The sequence below is a fragment of the Lathamus discolor genome, chromosome 1, assembly GCF_037157495.1.
Source record: "Lathamus discolor isolate bLatDis1 chromosome 1, bLatDis1.hap1, whole genome shotgun sequence".
Taxonomy (NCBI): Eukaryota; Metazoa; Chordata; class Aves; order Psittaciformes; family Psittacidae; genus Lathamus; species Lathamus discolor.
Window position 1 is genome coordinate 80,194,139 of NC_088884.1, and position 25,631 is coordinate 80,219,769.

The following is a 25,631-nucleotide window of genomic DNA, read 5'->3' on the forward strand; positions in this document are numbered from 1 at the left end:
AAGCGTGTTGTTTTCCTGCACTGTGCTAGAACAGCTTTCTATTCTATTCTGTGGCTAGAGTCAGAGACCAGCATGTGTAATGATGAGGTAGTAGAAATCTATGAGTAGTTCAATGTTTAATGTTCCAACACATGTTAACATGCCAGGTCAATAGATGAATCCTGCTATAATTTATAAACATTTAACTGAATCTGATTACTTAAAGTTGGGATATATATGCACATAAAATCGTCATGGAAGTGATGACTGTAGGGCTTGAATTTGAACAAGATTAGGGTCCTAGCTTTGATTTAGATTCTTTTTTCTCCCCATGGACTAAAGAAAATTGAGGTAGCTGCTAATGGATGTTCTCTGGGATGTCAGAACCTTATGTAGAAATGCTAAGACTATATTTGTAGAGGACTTTGCAATTTTCTTTGTGTGTGTGTGTGAGGTTTTTTACTTTTGTCCCAGTTATTAAATTCTAAATCTCAGTTGCTGTCTCAGCAGGCAAAACATTTAGAATCCATCAGAAGAGACCAGCAAGTTGAATCTCCTTCAGCAGCTGGGAGGAGTTATCATGGTACCAGTTAAAGCCTTGCTTGTGGGGAAAAAAAAACAAGAGGTTATTTAACATGGCACCTGTAAGGAAATAAAAGAAATCCACAAGATTCATCAGTCTCCTGAGCTGGGCACTGACAAACTTAGCACAGTTACGGGGGAGAGAAAAATTTTTGCTTTGATAAAAGACAGAAGATTAAAATAAAGTAAATCTTAAAGGTGATTGGAGACTTAATGGTTTTCAAACCAGACTGAGAAATGAGACCAAGAAATCTGGCTATCTTTCCACCATGTGTATTAATCTTATGAGCCAATTGTTTTAAGGAAAATATTGTCTGAGATCCATCTAACTTTAAAGGATGCTTTATCATATGTTTAAAATATGCTTCTCTAAATGGAACTGTTATTTGTCTTAAATTTTTCAAGTTTTCAGCCTATGATGTGGATGGTTGCCTTTGGGTATTTTGGAAAAAACAATTAAATATGACTGAACATGACATTATAATTACAAAGTAAATATGCTCTAATTGAGTAATTAACTCAACATTTCTTCCTAAAGGCATTGTAGGAACAAATTCATGTTACTGATCAGATTTCAGATTTTTTATACCAAAGGAGGAGAAAAAAGATTTCCGTTCTTCAATGTGCCTGGCTAGATGTAAGACTTCTTAAGAATCTTCAGGTTTTGAAATTTAATATGTGGTTTTGATACATCAGATGTTCCTCTAATGCTTTTTGTCAGATGAAATAGTCTTTAAATATACAAAAAGAGTACCTGCATCTCTGCTTGTAAGTCAGTTCAACTCTGTTAGGTACCATCTATATCCTGCTTCATGCTTTATTGACAAAAAGAATAATTCTGAAATTGAAACTTGTATGATATAGCTGTATAGCAGTAGTAAAATTCATGAATTTTAGATGTAGAAATGCCACAGTGGACTGTGTGAGAAGCAAGGGAATCAGGTGAGTTCAGGAATTAAGATTGTTGTTTGTTGAAGATAGAAGAAAAATGTATCATTGCATTTAAATACATTGCATAGTGTATTGATGTCGAACTTTACGGTTAAATCTGATACAGATTGACAAATATCAGGAGGCTGAAAGTTAAGACTTAGATGCCATGCCAAACTTTGCTGTGTTTCCTGGCTTTCATATTGTTCACAAAATAACTTTTTCCATGCAGACCCTGTATGTAAATCTTAGAAACTTGGATTTAGTTAAGTACAAAGGGGTCTGATTCTCTTGAGGTAAATTTAGCGCATTGACAGCAAAGTTAGCAAATTAAGTCACATAAGCCCAAGTGCCTTCAAGAAAACAGAAGAAATCCACGATATTCATTACTTTCTTGAGTTGTAAACGAATACATGTAGGGAGTAAAGCTTCACCCGTGTACTGAAATTCCCATGATACTTAAATCGCTTATTGCTGATTTATAAATTATATAAATGCAGAGTGTTTTCAGGTGTAATTTAAATTTGAATTGGTGTCTTTAGAGGGAAATAAAATGTATTTAGAGAATGAAAATAGGAAGTTGATCAGGTTTAATTGTGATTTGAATGGAAACTTTATGCGACTGGAGCAACAGGTAGGAGTGAGTTACACGAAATTTTTATATCGCTTTCACCTAAATGAAAATTGTAAGTGGAAAACGTGTGATTTGCAGGCATCAGTCAGGTTTGGGGCAGGCAGTGTCAAAATTGAGTTCTTCAGTTAGTGGATGGCTTGAATGATGTAACTCTTAATATCTTTTGCCTGTAAGATTCTCACTGGCTTTGGCTTAATTGCATAAATCCTTCGAGTGCGAAATGTTTGTTAGCAGGTGTTTGGTGGTGGTAGTCCTGTACATAGCAGTATACTCTGGTGAGCTGAAACACATTTCTCTACAATTTGTGATTCAAAGGCAAATGTAATGACATAGTGGTGACTGCAATAAAGAGACTATCACTTGTCAACTTGGCCATTATAGCAAAAGTCAGAAATAATAGCAGTGTGTGAAATATTAAGATCAACATGGCTTGAAGACTTTTATCTGCTTAAAGGCAAAGGTTGTCAACAAAGATCACAAGAGATGAAAACCCATGTCCTAATTCGCATGCAGTGATAAAAGCTGCTATGCGTGCCATGAAGTCAGTCAGAAAATAACTAGCAGTACTTGCTACTGACAGTTCCTAAAAAAGTCAGGTATCAAGCTTCAGGAGATTTCAGCATGGAGCTCTACAGATGCTTGGCAGAATCTTTGGGAAGGTATCTTAGCACACAGTCAAACCTAAGGTGCTTTATAAAGGATCACATCTTAAAATACAAGAAATTCAACAAAACATAGCAAGAAATTTTTTATGCTGATAATGCAATTTCTGTTACTTCCTATGACACATTATGCTTAGGCATCATCTTAGTGCTTTTAATTTGCAGTGTGAGTAATGCAGTATAGAACATTTCTGTCAATAGGTACGTATTTGACTAAATGTACATCCTGCCATCTTAATGCAAAGCTTTTACTGAAATAAGTTTTCATTCAGATTTTACAGTACATATGGGTCAGCGGTTTTCTATCTGTTTTCTTAGTACTTAGCATTCATATTGAGAACCTTGCTGTTGTCTTGGTATCCCTTGATTACGTTCTTATTTCACCAGAACAATTTTGGAATATGCATTTTTGAGATTTTTCTGTTGTGCTTTAAGGGGGTTTCTCCTGGAGAAAAAAAAATGCATAGAATACACAGCTAGATTTAAATTAATGTTACTAAAGATTTTGGCATGCATGCTGTAGGGCCAAAGGATGTGTTATTTATGGGACACGGATGGAGAAACCCTATGTGGAGTCAATTCTACAAATATCAAAGGGCAGGAAATGTATTCTTACTGCATGCATCAGTGGTGTTTTGATACTTCAAAAGGAATGTGGTGTAAGCTCATCCAGGTGGCTTAATATATTGGTGAATGTCAGTATTGAAATACTATTTTAAAATATCATTTAAAAATAGAATTACCGTAGAAGGTGGAAAGCCCCACTTGTCATCTTAGGATTTAAACCTCTAGTTCATGTAGCTAGTTATTTTAATAACAGCAGTAGAAAGTATCTAAACCTGATTCTGCTGCTACAAAACACTGGACAAAGATCTGACAGATTGTCAGGTGCTATTTGAGAGATTAATGTAAAGACTAGACTACAGGCATTAGAGGATCAGACTGTATTTTAATTTATTTCTGTGTTAGGATATAGGCTTCCAGAATGTCTGCCAATCCTCCACAAAGGTTGTATTTCTTTCCTTTTGGAAGGCTGGCAAATAAATGTTTTCTCTGAAGTTGCCTACCTATTTTCTTACATACTTACATGGTCATGGTATCTGCAGTATGAACAACTCCCAGTGTCAAAAACTCTATTGTTCTTCCCAACGTGCCAGGTCAAGAGGATTGAAAAATTAATTTTCTTTATTAACTATGTTCTGTGTGCTTATGTGAAGGTACTACTCTCAGAGGTGCAGGCAAAGAAATTAATAAGACATTTAATTTTGGTCAGATGCGCGTTATGAAACGGTATGTAGTTACTCATGCCATCAAGCCTGTGACAGACGTGGATATAGCAATACTGGGATGCTTTATCCATCTGTCTGGATGCCAACCAGAGAAAACAGCTGCTGCCCTAGTCCTCCTGATTGCATAAGCAGGTTTGAAACTTACGTTGTGGTCAGAGCAACAGGTTGGTTTGTTGTAGATGTCCAGCTGTGGTGATTAAGGGCAGTGCTCCTGATGGGTACCTCCATACAACTGTTGTCCCATGACTTGCATTATTCCTTTTTGATTCTGATGGCTCTCCTTTTCTCTGCCTTTGTGCCTCCCCCCTCTGACCAGTCTTCTCCAGAATAAACAACCCACCCTTGGTTACCTTTTTTCCCCAGTAGTCCCAGCTTTTCTACATCCATAACCAAATTTGGTGTTTCTGACATTGGTATTTTTGTAATCCTGGCCTCATTTGGCATTCCTGACACAGTTACCCAGACACTGTTGGCCTTGCATTACTCCCCAACAGGACTCCAGTACTTTCCTTCAATTAGATGTGAAGTTTAGTCATCTCTGGCTCAACTCCTTAACTGTGTGTGAAATCTAGCCATTCCTTACAGTGCTACCTATAATCCGTGTCAGCATCTGACTCTGTTGTCACATCTGGTAATTTCTCACGTCACATCCAGTAGTTTTCCATGCCTTGTTCAGTTATTCAGGCCAGGACTGAGTCATCTGCCTGCAGCCTTAATAAGTACTCTGAGTAGTTCTAACTACTAAGTCTAAACTTAACTCACCATGTGGGTGCTGTATATTAACAAGTAAAGGGGATTCTCTTCCTTGGAAGAGAAGGCGGCACTTTGGAAGAAAAGCCTGTGCTGGAAGAGTGGGCTAACAAGAACCTTATGAAGTTCAAGGACAAGTCTAAAGTCTGGCATGTCAGTAAATAACAATCCAGGAGTGCAGGACAGGCTGGGATCCTTCCTGGCTGGGGAGCAGCTCTCTAGAAAGGGATCTGAGGGTCCTGGTGGGAACAAGCTCGGTGTGAGTGAACAGTGTGCTGCTGCAGCAAAGAAAGCCAACAAAATGTGGGGTTACATCAACAAGAGCATCACCAGCAGAGATAAAGAAGTCATTACCCCGCTCTACTCAGTTTCTGTCAGGCTACACCTGGAATACTGTATTCAGTTTCAGTCCCTGCTGTACAAAAATGATGTGGGCAGGCTGGAGAGGGTCCAGAGAAGAGCCACAAAGATGATGAAAGGACTGGGAAGCCTGCCATATGAGGAAAGGCTGAGACAACTGGGTTTGTTCAGCCTAGAGAAAAGAAGGCTCAGGGGAGATTTTATCACCATGTTCCAGTATTTAAAAGATGGCTACCTCCCTTTTTGCAAGGAATCACATGGAAAATACATGGGGTCATGAGTTTAAGTTACTCCTGGTGAGATTCCAACTGGACACAATAGGAATTTTTTTCACAGTGAGAACAGTCATTGGAATAATCTCCCCAGGGAGGAGTGAGTTACCCAACATCAGACACTTTTAACATTCAGCTGGTTAGGGTGCTGGGACATCTAGTCTAGGTCATGCTTTGCCAAGAAAGGTTGGACCAGATGATCCTTGAGGTCCTATCCAACCGTGTATTCTATGATTCTTTACACTTATATTTTTATTTTTCCCTGGCAATCAGCAGTTTTATAGGTAGGAGAGGCAATGGCCATTACCATTACAGGTAACTGAAAATAAATGATCAGTCAGGTTTGGTCAGAAATCTACAGGTTCATGAGGAATCATTGCAGAGATCTTGGTATGAATTTTGAATCAGATACTTTATCATCATGGTTGTATGTTTTCACTCAGGTATAAATTGCAGAGATAAAGTGTTCTTGAATATTACTATGATCAAATGTGAATCTAATAGAAAAGGGGCTTCTGTCTGGTCTTTCTCTAGGACTGTACATGGTAGTATGTGATGTGTACACAAGTGCACCTGGTGCTAATGGGTAAGAGGGATTATACCTCTCTTCCTTCCAATTCTGTGCATACTTATCAGTAGGCACCTCCGGGCTTGAATAGCAGCCTAGATATACAGGGACTTCTGATTTTTGTCTCCCGTCTTTAAAGTATGTATATCAAAGGTATCTTAAATTTTGTTTTCAAATAGTAAGAAAAAATTATCTATGCTCTGGAACCATTAGAATGTCTCTGAGATGTCTGCAGTTGCACTGTGCCTACACAGTTGTGTGTGTATATATATATATATAAGTATAGAAGTATATTATAGATATATATCTAGAAGTATTAGTATAATTTGCTTAGTGGACTAGAATGAATAAGTGACTGTGGTTGGAAGGATCTATCTGTGTTTAAAGAAGATCTGGAAAGAAATAGAACAGTATGAAATAGTCTGTTTTCAGATTGTCGTTCTCCATATAGCAAAAATAATCATTTGTCATGGATGTCATTTTATCTCACTGTGGTTGTTTTTAAATTGTCTAGTTGGAGCTAATCATCTACAGTTCATGTGTAGTCAGTGGAGAGGAAGGCAGCCATGGCTGCAGAACATCATAGATAACTGAAAGAGGTGAGGGGGGCTGCTTTTTTAGAGGAACTTCACTGTGCCTTAACTGTACAGATAAGAATTGATGACTAAGTTAGACTACATGTTAGATTTTACATTGCTGGAACTCGGGAAATGAACTCTGCTTTCTGCATGTGTGTTGATTTCTAATTCTTGTCAACAACAGAAGTGTAGTGTGGAGAAAGGAGTTACGTGTACCTATAGCAGGTTTTAGTAAGTCACCTATCTTCCAGGTGACCTGTGTGAATGAAAAAGCAATAAATGTATGCTTCCTGTCTGAATGTATGCCATTAAATAAAATGTTAAAGAAAAGCATGACAATAAAAACAGTACTTCAGGAAAAATCCCTGCTGGAAATTCACGGAAGCTGCTTCTTGAAGAATATCCCTGTTTCTATCTGGGGTGAGAACAATTAATTTTTCCTCAAATTATGTTTGGAGCGGAGAATATTGTGAATGCAAAATAGGTAGCTTCAGGAAGGAGATGGGGCTTTCCAGGCAGTGTCGGAAGGATGGCAAGCATGCCAGAAGACACAGCATCAGAGAAACCATGCTCTAATCAGTTCAGTCTGCTTTTCCTAACTAGCGTGCATGGTTAGCTGTGCTGGCTGGAATGTACAAAATGTACAAGGAAAGATTAATAGTTAGGTAATAGCAATGTAGGGAGAGTTCTCTGCAGCAGCTCTTGGTTTGTGTGTTTTGTGCTTTTTGGTGAACAAATACAGCATGTCTGATTTTGAAAGTGCCATTTTTGAATCATTGCAAACTTATACAGTAACAGGGTCCCAAAGAGAAGATAAATTGATGTGCAGAATTCATTTGGTTTTGTTAATTTGGTAACTTTGTTCAACTGTGTGTTATTGGCAAATAAGCTGTGGCCTGCTAGAGCCAGGAGTATCAGGCAAAGTGTGCTGGGTCCGTGATTTCAACCAGAGGGAGAGCCTTTGTCCCTCCAGGGTGCAGACAGAGGAGGAATAGAAAGGTATGTCATTCTGGTAACATCAAGAGAAAAGGTTAACCCATCTCAGCAGGGCAAGTTTTTATCATTGTGTATAAAGGATGTCACACACACCTTCTCTTTATCTTTACAATCTCAAAGAACATGCATCTTTTCAAAACTTCTTCCTGTCATTCCACAAGCAGGGACAGGAAGTCTTTATGTATCATCCTGTTATCTCCTCAGAGCCTCTTTTCCCAGAATTTAGAGCCTTGACTCTATCATGCTGCCCTTTGCATAAGCTATGTAGTGACCAAACCTTGCCATGCCCTGGAAGAAGGGCTATGCTGAAGCAGCTACAATATGTGGAGCAACTATTATAGCTTCCCAAAGAGCACCAACAAGAAATTCTGCTCACAGAAATTGTCATCTGTGATGGGGTAGATGAGTTGAAAGCGATACTTGCCCTTCTTATGAGGTGCTGATAAAAATAATTGAACTTTTTGAACTCGCATTTGAAAACTGAAGTTCAAAAATAGGAAACAACGGGATTTTTTTTTTTTTCATGAAATATAACAGTTTTAAATATGCCATTTTCCATCAGTGGCTTCCAGTTTAAACTTCCTATGCAAACCACAAACATATGTTATGATGCCTCTATGGAAAGCTCTTCTGTAATTTTGCATGGGGTTGTCTACGATGCTTTCTGTCATCATTTCACCATTTGCTGTTGAATGCTCTTTTACTGCCTGTGCCTGGTAATGATACAATGAGTCAAAACTTGAGACAAGAGAATGTTTCAGGAAGTGTATAGATTTAAGTGGGAGTAATTTACTTAAAATAACATAACTGGTTTTGTAGCACTACTTTTCTGATTGAACCATTGTGCTGCAAATAACTTGAAAAAAGACAACAATGGGCATTCCTACTCTATGTGAAAATCTTGTATTTATTACGTTGCAGACCTCAATATGTTGTAAAAGGTACCATTTTATAGAGGAATTTCTGATTGATGTTTTTTTAAATATCATCATAATTGCTTCATGTTTCCTACTGTCCTTGGGCTGTATGTGGATAACAGAAGCCAAGCTGAGGGATCTCTCCAAGCAGTTTCTGAATCCTGCTGTTTGAGTGTCATAAGGAACATTAGAAAAATACCGAGGCTTGAGCTGGGGAGGCAAAGTGGAGGTGACCCCTGACATTTCACATTTAAGTTTCCCACTGATTTGGCATCCTCATTGCTAGCAGTGTGTAACTTCTTGGACATCTGAGTTTGCTTAGTTACAGCTACCAAATATGTCATTTCATAAGGGTTATTCCAGTTAGCTGAAAGGGTCATGTGGTGTCAAAAATCTTGCATGCTCATGCTGATAAATTCTGATGAATTTTTTTTTGTCTCTATATAAGACTAAATGATTCAGGTATCTTTGTAATATATTATCCTATTCTACATTTTCTTGTACTTCTCAGTTCTTTAAACTGTTTTATTCTTCTTCTTGAGGTGTGGAGTCTAGAACGGGGGCCTGTGATGTGTTCTGTAGCAATGCTTTGTACAGCCATGTTACCTGAGCTTTGAGGCTCGCACATAGGTTGAAACTCATTGAGGTCTATGTTGTCTGTGTTGGTTCACTCTGACCCTTAGTTAAAGCCAGACAACTGGCTCTCAGGACAAAGCAGCTCAGTCATGAAAGAGGAGTTAACTTGCTTGTATGCCCTGCCTCCAGACAGGGAGGGCACAGTTTCATGGCAAACTCCAGAGGTACTGAGAGATGCTTACTCCTTGTAAATAGGCTGGATGTTTTGGGGTTTTAAAGTGTTGGTTGGTTGTAGTTTGGTGGTGGTGGGTTTGGGCTTTTTTTACTCCTAGCAAGCAGAAGAAATGCAGAATCTTTTGACCAGTGTTCAAATGCTATCAGAGTAGATGGTTTGTAGGAAATATCAGCTTTTTTGTGATGTGCATCCTAGGAAGTCCAGAGGGCCCCCAAAAAGGAACACACAAGCCTCAGCTTTCACTGTGTTTGGTGTGATCTGATAACTGTCAGAAAGGTGGGTCTGGAGCAGTGGCTAGAGCACTGATGCAGTGGCAGTGCTAAAATACTGCCCACTGAGATCTAAGCAAGTGCTCTACAAACCTGGTGTGCATCTTCTCTTGCCACTTCTGCTCTGGTGTGTGTCAAATCAGTAATGATCAATTAATCTGCCTTTATATAAGCAGGATTCTTTATTTTTAGAAAGAATCTATAAAGACTATCTCAAACACTTGCTGCATCCACTGCAGAAAAGGTCACAGAGAAGCTGGTTAACAACGTTTGGATAGACAACCAGTGACATAAGGACTATTTCAGGGTTGTGTGTTACAGTGTTCAACCTAAGATATAAGCCAGATGCTGTTTATTCTCATACAGGTGCTTACAAAGATTGTCTCTTGCTAATTTTTCCCACCTTTTATTATCCCCTCCTTTTTTTGCTACAGTTGCATTCTTCTGATTTAGTGCCTTATTTAGTTTGGAAATGCTCTTCACTGGCAGAGCAAGTCAAGAGTGCTTGTTTTTGCATCTGGATATTACACATGCTTAATATTCAGACTTGGAACATTCCCCAGGAGGATACCAGTAAATAAAAAAGAATGTCAGGGAAAAGTCTGCATGTTAGAGATAGAACATAGTACTTTAGATACCAAGCAACTCAGTAAAATTATTTTCTTCTATGCGAAGTGACTTTAAACTAAATCTGTTACTGCTGCAGTGCCTCTAGATCACGAATGTCTGGTATGAGGAAAAGTGTTATTATTTTTTTAAAATTGCCTTTTAATATCACCCTGAAGCTGAAACAAGCACTGTTTTCCTTTGTTGTATAGCATGGTTTGTATTCATGTGGTTAGTAATTTTCTGTGGGTTTGCTTTAATGGAGGTTTGCAAGGGCTTCCTCCTTCTTGTCTTGCAGAGCACGTTGTATATCGAGCATCCTCTTGAGATTCTGTAGATGAAAGGAAACAGAAGGATAGGACTGAGGCAGCATTTTATTTTTTGTCTTCTCTCAATTTAAATTTTTTTTTTTTTTGCATGATCTCTTTCTAGCACCTGGCTGGTGCCAAGTTACAAAGAGCCCTCCCATTTGAATACTTTAATTTTGCCCAAAAATTATTCAGAGATAAGATAACATTAATTAGAGTGAAATTAGGAGAAACCCTGACCTTATCTGTCATTGTCTTAATTCTTAGGATTTGGCAAAACACTTTCATAGTCTGTTTTAAAACTTTCCTCTCTAGTTGCTTTTTCTGGTCTTCTGTTGCTTTTACTCCAAGCAGCAGGGGGGGGAAAAAGTAATTGCATTTTAAAAATGGGAAAAATGTGGTTTTTAGAACACTGAGATTAATAGGTGAAATCAAAGTCAGTTTTGACACTTGAAGCATCTTTTAATATCTTTTCCTTTGAAACTGCCTGCATTTCAAGAAGGGAGTGCATCTTTAATTTATTAGGGTATTGCATGCCTAATCTAATATTGGGTAACTGCAGTTTAAAATAAATTCTAAGTTTTGCCTTTGTGAAAAGCAATAAATAGCTTTTAGGTGATTGCTTTGTGTGAGTGCTAATGATATAATTTATAGATGTCTGGCTTTCACAAAGTATTATTTAGTAAGTAGCTTTTGAAAATTAGGTATATACTATTCTTTTAAACTGTATGCCCAGTACCTGGATGAACCTTGGATTTGGGTCCCTGCTGTGGTCAGTTCCTGCAGTGCTCCCCACAGACTCAAGAGACAGCAGTAGTGGTGCAAGCCATGGTGCTGGAAAGCCAAAGAGATTGTTGAAATTTGACCGCTTTGGATGAGTGGGCTAAAAAGGAGGAGGGATGTGGACCAGATGGCCTTCAGAGGTCCCTTTTAACCTAAGACATTGTATGATAATGTGGATTAACGACTTCTTGATGTGGGTATCACCAGTGAGAGGGAGGGCTGGCAGGGAGTACTTATGGCTTATATAGGAAGGTTAGATATCCACTCCTTTTATACACTTCCAAAGAACATTCCAACAAGCTCTGCCTGCTGTCTGGATTTGTGCAGCTGAACACTGACCCTGCAAGCAGCAAGAAGAAAAAAACCCTCATCCTCTAAAATTTGCACTGTGTATTGTTTGTCAGGGCTGATCTCCATTTAGAGCTGGATGCTGAAGGGTTTATTTTGTTTTGGTTTGTGTGTATGTGTCTATTTTTACTGAAATTCATATTGTCTGTAACTCAGATACAGACCTACATAGAGATTCCTTTGTGCTTTTTAGTCATCATCTGATGTACCTGGGAACAGACTGCTGTTTGTGGCCTGAGAATACTATGAGTTGTAGAAGAATTGTAATTGATTTTTCTAGGATGAAGTATCATTGAAATTGCAGGCTTTGAATTATTTAGATAATATACAGTTGTACGTATTTTCCAAATTTTCTCATGTTTTGGGCCAAAAGCAGCTACACAGTTGTTCTGTACCTTGTGCAGAAACACATGTGCATGTATATACTCCCCACATATGAATGGAAGTCATTTCATCTCATTTAATCCACTTAAATTTGATGTGCAATTAAAGTTATGTTTTAGATTACTTCTGTACAATCTGAAGAGAGATTGGCACTTGTAACAGCTGGTTTCACTTGTGTTTCAAACATCTGTCTTAAGAATGGAAGAAATGGTCCTCTGCACAGACCACAGGGGGAGCTTCAACAAGATCCCTTTTTAAAAATGATTTGGGTAGGGTGAGGCAATCACATTAACAACTTTGTTTGTTTTTATCCCATTCTGCATTCTCAGGTGAAGAATCTGGAGACCATCTAATACAGCATCTGATACATTTTAAACCTGTAAGAGTTTTATTTCTGTAAAGAAGTTATATTTAGATTACTCACAAAGTGAAGAGTAATCATTCACCGATAAGAAAATGATGAGTAGTTAAGGTGACAAGTTTGTCAGAAGGATCCAATCTATTGAGCTATGGTTAATCTCCAGAGGAATTTTGCTGAAGTTAAAGAAATTTTGCTGAATATGTACTTGATTCCAGCATCCTTAATGATGTAACATTAAATTTGATAAACGGTGCAAAAATAACATGTTTGAACAAGAAAGCTTTCTCTTGATGCCTCCATTTGAGGATCTGTGCCTGGAGTTTGTCCAAGAAGCACATTGTTCTTCCAAGAAACTCACTGTGACATGTACGCATATTACTACAAAGGTTTTGTACTGATAGGTACCCTAAAATACTTTTAAAAGATGTATTAATGCAGTATGCCATGATACATGCATCTATTGTTGCCCCAAGTGAGGAACCTTGGTTTTTAATTTGCATGCTATTTGATATTAGAAAAGGCTTTGTGTTTTGTGTTCTGTGGGATATTGCATTATCACAGCAGAACTACTGTTTTATGCAAAAGCTCTTGCTAGCCACTCCTTCAAATACATGGCTAACTGGGTTCTCTCAGGATTATTTGAGGTGAATGCAAATACTGGTGTTAGTAAAAAGGATCTTTATGTCACTAGTCCTCTATTGATATTTTGGAGTTTTATGAATGTTTCAGTGAGCTATCATTGAAGGAAAGTGTTGCTTGGCTTGATTTCCAAGAGCTTAACATAGGTGCCACCAGAAACATGCCTCAAGAAATCAAGAAGGAGTCTTCGTGGGTTTCTTTGTGTTTTCTGTTAGCGTGAAAGCCACAAGAAAATGCAAGTGCTTCAAAGGAAGTTGGCCTCTTAGCACCCCTCCTCCCCCAGTCTAACAGATTTATCTCCTAATAGAATTTGTAGTCCAGCTGAGTTGCATTATAGACTTCTCTGGCTCTCCTAGTATCTGTGTCAATTATCAATCCTTTAATATTAGACACTTGCCTTGGGGCTTAACATTTACTAGGCGCCATGCTTTTCTCTCTTCTTCCTCCTCTCTAAAAAAGAGACCTTACCTCCCAGGCTAGTTCTCTTCAATCTATAGTTACAGGAGAGAAAATCAGAAACTAGATGGATTTTTGTGACTTCAGAGTCACATTTTCAAACTTGTGGCTCTTCTGAGCAAGATTTGACAAGATGCTTCTGTGGCGAAGGAGGTATAAGAGACTGTTGCTTTACTTTGTTTTGTTTCAGAATGTAAAAATAGAACTGAAGTTGTCCTTTTACTTCTCGAGATGAAATCTTCATAACTTGTTATCACCTACTAATTAGAAGGGGAGGGATTCTATCATTTGTTATTGCAGAATGAACTGTAAAACCCTCAAACTGTCAGTAAATAAAAATATTATTTGCTTTTGCTACAAGTATAGGATTGTGCCTTTTATTAAAAAACTCCAATGCCACCTACCCCTGGCCCAAAGAAACCCCAACCAAACAACAACAAAACATACCAACCCCCCAAAAACCCACCCAAACAAAAAAAAACAACCAAAACAAAAACCAACCCAAGCCCCTGAATTGTGTTTATTGAAAACCAGGGCATTTTCAAGCAGAAAAATAAAGGAAATGCTAGACGTTTGTATCTCAATGCCTAAATATTTTGCATGTGTAAGTGCGTAGGGAGAAAAGATCTTATCGGGAAGCAATGTGTTTGTATCATGCTTTGAAACAAAGTATTTTTGCATGGAGAGAACTATACATATGATAATTTTAAAGGAAGAGTTATCTCCTGATTTATTCCAGTGTTGGTAGGGAATTATTACTGCTTGTATTCTTGTTGTGCTTTATTCATGAGCCAGGAATCTGTTGTGATGGATGTTCTACTAATATAGAATAAAAGTCTGTCCTTTTCTTAGAAAATTCAAAATCCAAATAGTGTTGGCAAAGTTATGACAATTTACCGTGCAATGTCCATGGGTAATTTTCAAGTGTAAATATTTAACTTGGAGGAATTCAGTACTTGAAGTGAGAGGAGATTGTGCGCTTGCTCTCTTCACTGAAACTGACTTGTTTTTTTCACACTGCTAGTAGCTTATTGCATCTTCTTGAGTTAATGGAATGCAGCAAAAAGGCCCTCTGTTGGAGGGGGGAGATAAAGGAAAATAAAGATCTAGTAGCGAATGAGGCATGGCTCTTGAACAAGTTTGGGTTTTTTTGTTTGTTTAGGTTTTAAAGAATGTTTAGTCTCAAGTATTGCAACTGAACTGTCTTAAATCGTGTATCTTTTATGTGTGTGTTCTGAAGCCCCAAAACAATTTGAAGGAAAAATTCTTTAACTCTCTTATCTGGGGCTAACAACTACACACTGTGTTTTAGTCTGACATGATGTTTAAAAGTGTATGTGTGTATTATAAATTTTGTGATAGAAAAAGCCATAGCGCAGATTGCAATCCAGCTTTCATTATAGCTCCTATCTCTACTTGCAAATTACCTACAGAAAAATCTTCTTTTTGGAAAAAAAAAAATGGTGTCACTTTAGCGGGTAGCTGTTAGAATTAATGTTTTGTCAACTTTAAAAACAAACAAACAAAAACGCAGTCACAGACCAGGGCAATAAGGATAATCATGCTCTAAAGAAAACATGCTCTAAAGAAAGTGAATGCTGTATGCGTGCAGCGCTGCATTCACTACAGAAAATTTCCAGGTATGTCAACTAAAAAGTTAATAAAGATTTCTGCAAAAGACTTTTCTCCAGGACACCTGGTCTAAAAGACGTAGAGTGCGGGAGGTACTGCCACCAATCCAGGAAGTCAGCAGATGTGCTTCACTGTCTCTATGATTAGAAAGTGTTTTCAAAAGCATATAATGAAGTTTTCTTACTGCAAAAACATTGCTTCTGCTTATTCATTGTGAGTATGGTGATAAATATTCCTTTTCTGTTCTTTGAAATAAAATAACACATTTAGAAATATATATTAATAACATATATGTGTATATATATAAAAAGATATATATACACACACTTGTGAGTGTAAAGAGTCTTCATCTTTAGGAGCAACAATCTAAATTGTCATTCCCATTTCTGTCATTTGCCTCATAACTCATGTTTTCTAGGCCTTTGGTTTGTCTCCTTGCTCTCCTCTGGGCAGGCTCAACTAAGCCGTATCTTTCTTGAAGTGTGGAACCTAAAACTGCCCACTGTATTTCAGCAGAAGCCCAGCTAATGCTGAGCTGAGGAAAAGGATTACTTGCAGTGTTGCACAGATTTTATCCCTATTTATATACTACATTGCGATGATTGCATTTTGTGGGAAGAAGGCAGTATGACAGTATCAACTTCTGTTCTGTTGGGGATCCAGTATAACCCCCAAGGCTTTTCTGGAAATAATTTAGGTGGATGATTCATTTTGCTTAAACACTTTGCATTTGTCCCTGCTGAACTCCATTCTATTTTTAAGACTTTTTCTCCAATTCATGAAGTTCATTTTGAATTCAAATCCTGTCCTTCAGTGTATTTGCTTTACCTCCCAAATTCACAGTTACCTGCTTGTTTAATAACACCATTCACCATTTCATCATCCAGGTCATTAATGAAAACACAGAACAGAATTGGATCTGGGGGCAGGCACTTGGGTATCTCCATGTGTCACATCCTCCAACTTAGAGTGTGTACCAATGATAACTGCTCTCAGGCATCCACTGGTTCTATACTCATGTTACAGCAATATTTTTCTTGCTCGTATGTCCCTATCATCCTTGTGAAACTGTCTTACAAGTCACAATCAAGTCAGAAGGCATGGCACCTACTGCTTCCATCTTGCATATGAATTCTGTTACCCTGTTCTGGAAGGAATTAGTTTTCTTTGACAGAATGTATTCATGACAGATCCATGTCTGCCGTCCTCCCAAGTACTTACAGACGCTTGTTGATTTTACTTACTCCTAGATGTTTTTCTGGAGACTGAAGTTCAATTGGATTTAAATTTCTCCCTTTCCCACCTTTGTATGTGGGGAATCCATTCACACTTCCTCAGCCCTCTGAGGTCTCTCCTGTCTTCCATGAATTCGAACAGTGGCTAACAGCTTTGAGATTACTTCAGGAAGCTCTATAACTATTCTAGGGTATTCCGTGGAATGGTGCCTAAGTAGCTGAAACCATGGACATTTTATAAGTGCTTCCTAGCTTGTTTCCCATTCACAGTTGGGGATTAGTTGTGCTATTCACCTGCTCTTGATGGATTTTTCTTTAGTAAAAATTGATGCAAAAAGGTCATGTAATACTTAAGCCTTTTTACAATCATCTGTCAAATGCTCTTTAATCTTTAAGGTCCCAGACCAAACCATTCTATGAGTCTATGATATTTATCTATATACATGGACTTTTCGGTTTAATTGCTGTTCAGATGCTTAAACTCATGAACCGTAGCACAGAAGTCCTGGAGAGAAAAGACTTTTGTGCACCAGCTGGACAGAGTCAACAGTAAAAATTCTTTCTAAAGGGTGATAAGGATTAGTAGGGTGATGATGCTGTGGATCACAGCGCTTAGTGAGTTACTGCGTTTGAGTGGGGGATGAATCTCCATTTCCCAGTTCTGGTCAACTTCCAGCTTAATAGCAGTATAAACAAATATGATTAAAGTGATTTAGTTATCCTGAAACTTTATTTCTATTAGGGAAATGGAGTGAAGTATTTTAACTGCTACACTGCAGAATGAAAATAGCAAATCCAGTAACTCCAGCTCTCTGGTTACAGCAAAGTTTTGTGATGTGGGAGAAACAAATGCCCCAGGTGAAATTTAGCATTGTGCCTTGCAAGTTCAGTATGAACCGCATTCTGCTTGCTTCCTAGGAATTAACACTAAGTATTTAGATCGCAGGGCAGAATTTCATTCGCCCTGAAACTTTGGCTATGCTGTCTTTGAAAATATTTCCCTCAGTTTTTGAATGTACTTTCTGTGAAGCTGTGAGCTTCACTGTTCAACTTAAGCTATAAAACTGCCTGTAGATCAAGTCATTTGTCACTGCCATTAGTTTAGTGCAGATAGAGTCTGCAGCCTCTGAGCTTCATAAAACGGACAGATCCTTATCAGTAATCAATATTTGTAATATTTGTTAATATAAATCTGTCACTACTGACTCGTCTTTTGAAATTAATTTGCGACAAAACACTTTACCATGAGCACCAGTCCCATAATAGAAGCAAAAGCAACAAAACCACTGTAAGTTGTATCCTGAAGTTTGCTGGCACATTGTGTCACAATGCATAGACTTGAATCCTAGCTAATAAGCAATAATAATGAAGAAGCTTGACACATTCCCAAATTGCATGAAAGTCTTCATTAAGATGCAGCAGCTGTTTATTTCCAGGACCACATGGTCTAGTCAGCATGATAAGAACACAAGTGGTGATGGATCAGCAAGTTTTCTTTTACTGGAAAACACACACATATTTCTTATCCACTCTAATGGGTCAGTATTTAAGAAGAGCTGGAGTTGGAGAATAATTAGAGTGATTTTCCATTTATTTATCTTTCCAGCATGCTTCAGGCTAGGGAGGTCAAGTAGATGCTAAAGAGGAAAAACTGCATCTGAAACTGGTCTGAAAATAAATACGTATCCCGTGAGTAGTGCTGTGTACAATTTGCTTAGCCTTAGAAAACTAAGTTTGTCCGCCAGTTGATTGCCTGCTTCATCGAGGAAATCTGCTTAGCCTGAGCAATTCCGAAAGCTCTTTTTCTTCAGTTTCAAATTCTGAGGGGTGTGAATTAACTATTTCCCAATTTCTTGTTTCTTTCAGCTTTCCCTTTCATGCATCAGAGTCATATTACTCACCAGCTTCCTTTGGCTGGTTTGCAACTAGGAGCTTTTTCAGTGAGCAGAGACAAGCTCTAGGTTTTCCTGCTCTGCAATGAAACTCTGTCAGCCTGGCAATCTCATGGCAATGCCTGACATAAAATAACATATGACTATCATGTCCTTCCTTGTGATTGAGATGAATTTAAAAATATTGTGTGCTTTCTAGGTAGAAGCATATCCTGTTGCATTCTGTGTCAATGGAATTGTATTTATTCTACCTGCTTTAATTCATTTTAGTACAGTCATTGGTCATTGCTATGATATCTTGGCACTGCACATGCAGCTATGAAATATTCATCTTGGGTAATTATTTCTGCTCAAGAGCAGTTTGCCAGTTCCCCAGTTTTGAATGTCTTTTGTCTGATATTTTAAGGAAAACAGTGTCATGTGGTCTTCTGTTTGCTTCGTCTAGTAGTCCATGGGATTCCATCTGATCTATTTAGTAGAATCATATTTCTATACTAAAGTGGAACACCATCAATAGTAGACTTTGAGCTTGCCTTGAAATATAAGGTGATCAAGCAAAGTACTGAGTTTATACTATTTGCTGCCTGCATGTGCATTTTTTCTGAAGCATAGTCTCTGCTGATCAGAAAACATTTGCGTGTGCAGTGTTTTGAAACTGAATTCTGTGAAGGAATAAGGTCTGGAAGTAGTCTGGGCTTCCTTTTACGTATATGTCAATGTGTGGGCCACAGGCAGGTCCACAAAAAAATTCAGTAGGCTCTGAAATCTTACATGGCATATCTAAACAGGAAGCTCTTTCTAATTAAAGTTTGCTGTTGTGACTTTGTGTAGATTTTATGTTGCACTTGTCTAACATGGTTTACATTTTCTTCATACTATGAAGTGTTTGTGGCAAAATTCAGTTAGCCTTTCACAAGTTCTCATGTGTATCAATTGAAGCATACTCCAAGGAGGAAGGGAATCTGAAGTTTCAAAATTCACTCATCTTGAAGTGATGGAAGTTTTAACTTGTATTGCTGAAAAAGCCTCATTGAAGAGGCACAGGTGACTTCACTGTCTTTACTGAAACAATGGAACAATTGCACTAGCTTGAAAGGGTGACTTTAATTTTCTGTACTGCTAAGACCTAAATATAAGCCACATGTCACCTGACATATAGATCCTATTACTGTGTGTGGACAAAAGTGTATACTCCTTCAGTTTTGGGTAGAAGATGCACAAAGCTTGAGACTTCTAGGACTTAGCATTCTTGTTAATACACGCCTTTTAGATGTGACTCCATTGATTTCAATAGTTCAGCTACCTTAAAATCAGCTTATAGGGAGTTAGTTCCAGTTTCTAGATATATTAGTTGGCCTAAACTGCTTGCACAGCATCCTATAGAGCACAAAAGCCACAAGCCCTTCCTTTGTGTTCCAGTTTCTGCTTCAGTATACCTTCTAGTCAGGTTGTTCTTAGGCTGACTACAACTGCCTGCAAACAATATGTACTGTTTGCAGAGAGAATTGCAGTTATTGTTAAAATTTCACTTTACCTTCAGGCATTATTGGAAACCTAAGGATTTTCATGACAGGACTTGAGAACTTCATTCGGGTTCTTTGCCAAATAATAGCATAGTGCTGCATGTCTGTGTAATAAAGTGATGAGAACTAGCCTCCCCTTTTGAGCTTTCAAGCAATCCAACTTGCAAAATTGGTGAGTAAAAAAGGAAAAGAGGACAGTTTCTTTTCTATGGATCCCCGCAGATTGCGGTAATTGGAGGTGCTCCTAATAGCTCAGTGTCTACTGGGTCTTGTTGGGAGACCTGCAAGACAAATTGTTATCCTGAACCCTAGTTCTTGATTTTACTGATACTTAAGATACTGATACTTGTGGTTTAAGAAACTGTTTATTTTTTCTGCTGTTAAAAAGTGTCTGTACAAATTTCTATTTTTTATCTTTTCCTTTCATAGGTTCCAACTATGGGAGTCCCCGTCCAGCTCATGCCAACATGAATGCCAATGCAGCTGCAGGGCTTGCCCCAGAGCATATCCCTACTCCAGGGGCAGCTCTGTCCTGGCAAGCTGCGATTGATGCTGCCAGGCAAGCCAAACTGATGGGTAGTGCTGGCAATGCAACAATATCCACAGCTAGCTCCACGCAGAGGAAACGGCAGCAGTATGGGAAACAGAAAAAACAGGGTACCACCACAGCTACACGTCCTCCCCGGGCACTGCTGTGTTTAACACTGAAAAATCCCATCCGGAGGGCATGCATCAACATCGTCGAATGGAAATATCCTTTTTGATGTTCTCATTTGGAAAACAGCAATTTATTTGTGCACATCAGGCGCTATTCATAAGTGTGAAGAAATCAATACATTAAGTTGAAAGGCACCACTGGGAACATAAAGTACATGAATAGTTTTTGATGTCTTAACTAAGATCATTTATGCTGGGGGAAAAAAAGAGCTTAGAGTTTAGGACTGAAGCCTTAACTGTACCCTGGTGTAAGAAACAGCTGGAAGTGTAAATGATAAAGGTTAGGGGTTGAAATTTGCTTTTTTAAAACCACATGGCCAAGGCTGAAATTAGTGGGAAATATGCATGGTGTCTGAGGCCAGAACTGAAGTGACTTGATGGGATTGATAGCAGCTGCTGGCTTTCCTTACCTTCTTTTGCAGGCACTTAGAGGTGCCACCAGTTAAACAGCTGTGGTGTTTTGAATCCTATGCTTTTTTTGTTAAATACATGGCATCACACTTTCTACAGTATAGAGAAAAGAATGGGACAAAAGGAGGAGGAAAAAAAACCCAAACATGTAATAAGACCATGAAACAGGGCTAAAGTCTATTCATTATTTTGGAACTCCACTTAAACTAATAAGGCTCACTAATGTATGGTAAGAGGTACTGGTTATCTAGAAGCAAGGTAAAAGAAAGTTAAAGTAATCCTGCAACATGTACAAATGCAGTATAGGGCCAGATCTAGTAGTCTGAACAAGAGACAGCCTGTCAAGAGATGATAGATGATCACCACTGACACAGAACTGCAGAATGTAAGGGTCAGTGCTGCTTCCCTGGAAAGTCAGTGGGAGTTTGGCCATTGGTTTAATTGTGTGGAAGAAGAAAATCACCCAAGTCTGATCAGCACCAGCTGGAATTTAAGAATTTGGTGTGAAACACAAGCTGAAATGAAGTACACCTGCCTTGCATCCCCAAAGGGAAACCGAGCCTTACCCTGAACAGTAATTGTCAGTAAATCGGAAGCTAATGGGCTTCTTCAGAAAATACAAAAGAGAAAACATGTTGTTAGGGATAGATAAGCATGTCAAGGGAAGGCAGTACAGAACTTGGCAGTAGTTAATATGATAAAAAAAGAAGAATGATGGCATTTAAGACAATGTGATAATATTGTTCCTTTGGGGCTCTGCTGGGACATTAGAAAGATGAAAACAGAATATGATTATTATGTCTTGCTGACATGGACATATTTTCCAGATTAAGAATGTGTTAAAATGTTCCTGTCAATTCTTAGATGTCCTTATACTACCTGCCTGCCTATTCCTTTCTTCAGATGCTAATTTTTAATCCCTCTGATTAAGTTTGTGACTTTTTATCCCTTTGGACATAGCTCTGGTATTTTAAGTGTTAGAAGATGGGTGATGACTAACCGGATGAAGCTGAATATTGGTTCACTTGCCAGCGCCCCAGTAACCACATGTCTTTTGAAAAAGAGCACAGAGTGATATTTGATAAATGAATAAGATCAGCAATGAATGATGGGAACAGTGTGTTGTAAAACCGGATACAGCACTGCTGGGTTCAAGAGAGGACCAAACAATGCAATTAAAGCAATCCAAAGATGCTGATGATTGCATTTTATGGTTTTGTTTGCTTTTAGGTGAGTTGATGGAAGTATTTTTGTTTTCCATCAGAACCGCTCACTGGACATCTAGTGTTTATAAACGTGAAACGCATCAATCCCAAGTAACAATATAAAGGGTTGTGATGCAATTTAATTTTATTCTGTACTCTGACTTATCCTAATTGCTAAAAACTACTGAGAAAAGCTTAGCTTAATTTGCTGAACCACTCAAGTCTAAGCACAGTAGATATTAAATATCAAATGGTACTTCTGCGGAGTTTCTGATCCAAGCATTAAGAGCCTGAAGGTGCAATTGCACATAAGAAAAAGTGAAATGAAGCAATTGCCTTATTTTGCAAAGATTTAGCTGTGTGTTTAATTTTCTGCTCTGTGTGCAGCGTATCTGTAGAGTTTACACCATTTTATTTTTACAGTGCAAAAAGAAGTTGGAAGAAAATATGCATGAGCAGTGGTAAGTTAAAAGATAACAATCCTGTCAAAACCAAGAAGTCTAGGAAATAGTTAAGAAAAGGAGAGCCTATGGAAATTCAGGTGTTTATACAGTAAACACTATATATACAGCCTGAACTTTTTGAGAAGCCCCGTGGGTATTGCCCTCATCTGCTTTTCTTCCTCAGTATGGTCATATATCTCCTATTATTCATAGGTTTAAGCAGGGTAGTCTGGCAAGTTTGGAATACTTTGACTATTCCATATGTGAATTGTAGAAAGTATCTGAGCATATGCAGTGGCCAGGTGCCTGGGATTTGTGTATATCTTGCAGTTCATGCTGCTGCACATCCCGATCTCCAGTTCTTTCCTGCTAAAACCTGCTGAGAGCAGTAGTCTGCTGACCAGAAACATACATGCTGTGTTGACATTTGGCAATGCTGCAAAGCCAGTCCCATGGTATATAAATTCATGCTCAAATGCACTCTGTGGCACAGGTTATGCTTGGCATTCTCTCTGTCCTGTCCTGCTTTTAATTCCCCTCCAGAGTACTGGTGAGTTTTCCCAGAGCTAGCTTCCAGGATATTCTTGCAGGCAAGTAAATGTAGACAGGCTGTAAATCTGGTCCCTAGTCTGAGTTTGGAGGCACTTCACAGCATTTAAGAAGTCCACAAAAGTAGATGAAATACAGTGCCAGCAAATTGGTCAGTAGGAAAATGTCTTTTGATTCCAATGGACAGTCAGTGGGGCATCAAGGCTCTGCAGGATTTGCTTGTTGAACATCCAATATGATTGTGGTGTTTTCTCTAACAAAGTTGATGCTGGTCTGAAATGCTCTGGAATTGGTGCTACTTTCTCTTGTCACAAGAACTCTTAGCTTCCCGTTGCACCTAATATACTGTGTAAGCACATTTGTTTTCCCTACAAATACTAAAGAAAATCCAAATTAAAAAGGAATACTGCCTAAAATAATTCTTAAGCAAAACAAGCATACATGGCAATGTGCAGTATAAGCACATCTTGGACAAAACCTTTTTCTTTTGCCTTAACAATCCTTATCGTCATGTAAATGTCTTCTATCTGAATGTATGCCTGTATTTCTTGGGCCCTTGCATCTAACTTTGAGATATCAGAGACTGGGAAAGGCAAAGGGGGGGGAGGAGAGAAATACAACACCACAAAACACACCTAAAACTTTGGATAAAATGGTTTCAGGGTTTGTAAATGCAGATGGAAAAGACCGAGGGAAGCTAACTGTAAGACGAAAGATGACAGTCCTTCTAGAGCAGGCTTCTGCTATTAAAAATAGTACAGCCACACTTGAAGGAAGACGGGGAAAATGCAATCTAAATAAATAAAGGAAGAAAAAACTTTTAAGAAATCTGTGTTTACTCTGGCACGCGACTGGCCTACACTGCTTTTGACATATTAGGAAGATTCTTGGCTGGGAGCTCCTAAAAGCACTTAAAAAGGCATATGTTTCTTTTCAGAATATAAGGGGCTTGGAATGTTTTCTTTAAACAGAATTCTTATAAATCTTTTTTTTCTTTTTTATTTGTGTGTGCACATTTTGGACCAATTTCCTTAACTCCGTTCCTCAGACCATTTGAAATAATTATTTTACTGACTATTTTTGCCAATTGTGTGGCCTTAGCTATCTATATCCCCTTTCCAGAAGATGATTCCAATGCCACCAATTCCAATCTGGTAAGTCCTTAATAGTGTTTGGTTTTACTATTTTGAAAGTCCTTTATACAGCTGACCAGAGAGACTGTTGAAGATAGATAGGGAACATAAACGTACCTACCAAAGATAAGAATATAATAGAGTAAAAATTGGATTGGAGTGCTGTGTCTCCTCTTCTATGTTAGCATCTGTTTCAGTTGAGCTGGCTTTAGAAAAGAATGTTCCAAAAATTGCTTGGGTGCTGTATGTGATGTGATTTTGGTTAACAAGTTTCTGCATGCTGCCAAAGTGTTTGGTAAGTTTTAAACTGGAGGTATTTGCAGAAGAAATCTTTTAATCATGGATTATATGACGGGTTTTGTCTTAAAGTGCCATTGTGAAAATGATCCTGTCCTTGTCTCAGGTGAAACTTGAGAGCACAGCTTGATGACTAATTTCTTAGGAAATACATTAATTCTTGCATTTCAGAGACACGTGTGTGACTGGACACTGTTTGTGGGTTTGGGGTTTTTTTTTTTTTTTGTTTATTTGGGATTTTTTTTTCTTCCCTGTTGTTGAGGAAAATAGCTTTTCCTCCATCACCACTGATGCGAATGTTGGTACTTTGGGATAGAACTGTCTATATAAAAAGGCAAGAGTGTTTACTTTTGGCTTAGCATGAAGTCATAGCAAAAAATTCTGTTCAGTACGGACACAGCATAAACCAGTTTTGGAACACAATTCATTGAATTAGCAGAAAACATTCTTATTTCTCCCAAATATGTGAACAAATCTCCCACTTGTCTGGTTGGATCAGGCTGAAAACTTACTCCCAGAGTTTAAGAGTTGGGATGCTCCTTCCTGATTAAAATTTACTGAGACATAAGAAACTTAAGAGCAACAGGGGAGGAAAACAAAAGCCATACTTCCAAAGTAGGGATAATTGGGGTGGCTGACAGACATTGTGATTAAAATGATCTGTGCTGTTCTTGGAAGTCAGTCACTTGATTAAATATCTCTTGGAGTTACACAAAACAAATCGCAAACTTCAGGACTTTGCTGGAACAGCACTTCTGTGTTAAAAAAAGGGAATAAAAGATTTAAGCTTAATGCTTTTCCTCTGTAACTCCTTAAAGAAGTTTAAAAATAGTAGCAGGAGGAGATAAGTGATTGTTAACTTTTAACTATTCTTTATATTGACAGGATATGTGATCTTATTTCTCTTTTGCTGCTATCTTTTTGTTAGCTTGACTTAGTGATTACCAGTGATGAATTGTGGTGTGTATATGTAAGACAATTCAGTATGGCACCTTTCAAAATGAGTATCTTTTAAAAAACACCTTGAATTCAATCGATTCTCTGGTGATAAAAGCAGTATATTTATTGCACATTCTGACTTCCAAGGTTGAGGTATGAAAATGGAACAGAGT

General features: G+C 38.2%; 1 protein-coding gene across 1 annotated transcript in view; it reads left to right on the plus strand.

Annotated features, from left to right (window-relative positions):
• Window positions 1-25,631, plus strand: part of CACNA1C (calcium voltage-gated channel subunit alpha1 C) — a 489,049-nt gene that overhangs the window by 51,869 nt on the left and 411,549 nt on the right. The window contains exons 2-3 of the mRNA XM_065682645.1: window positions 20,194-20,515; window positions 24,138-24,243. Of these exons, the coding sequence (XP_065538717.1) occupies window positions 20,194-20,515; window positions 24,138-24,243 (428 nt within the window). The remainder of the gene's footprint in view (window positions 1-20,193; window positions 20,516-24,137; window positions 24,244-25,631) is intronic.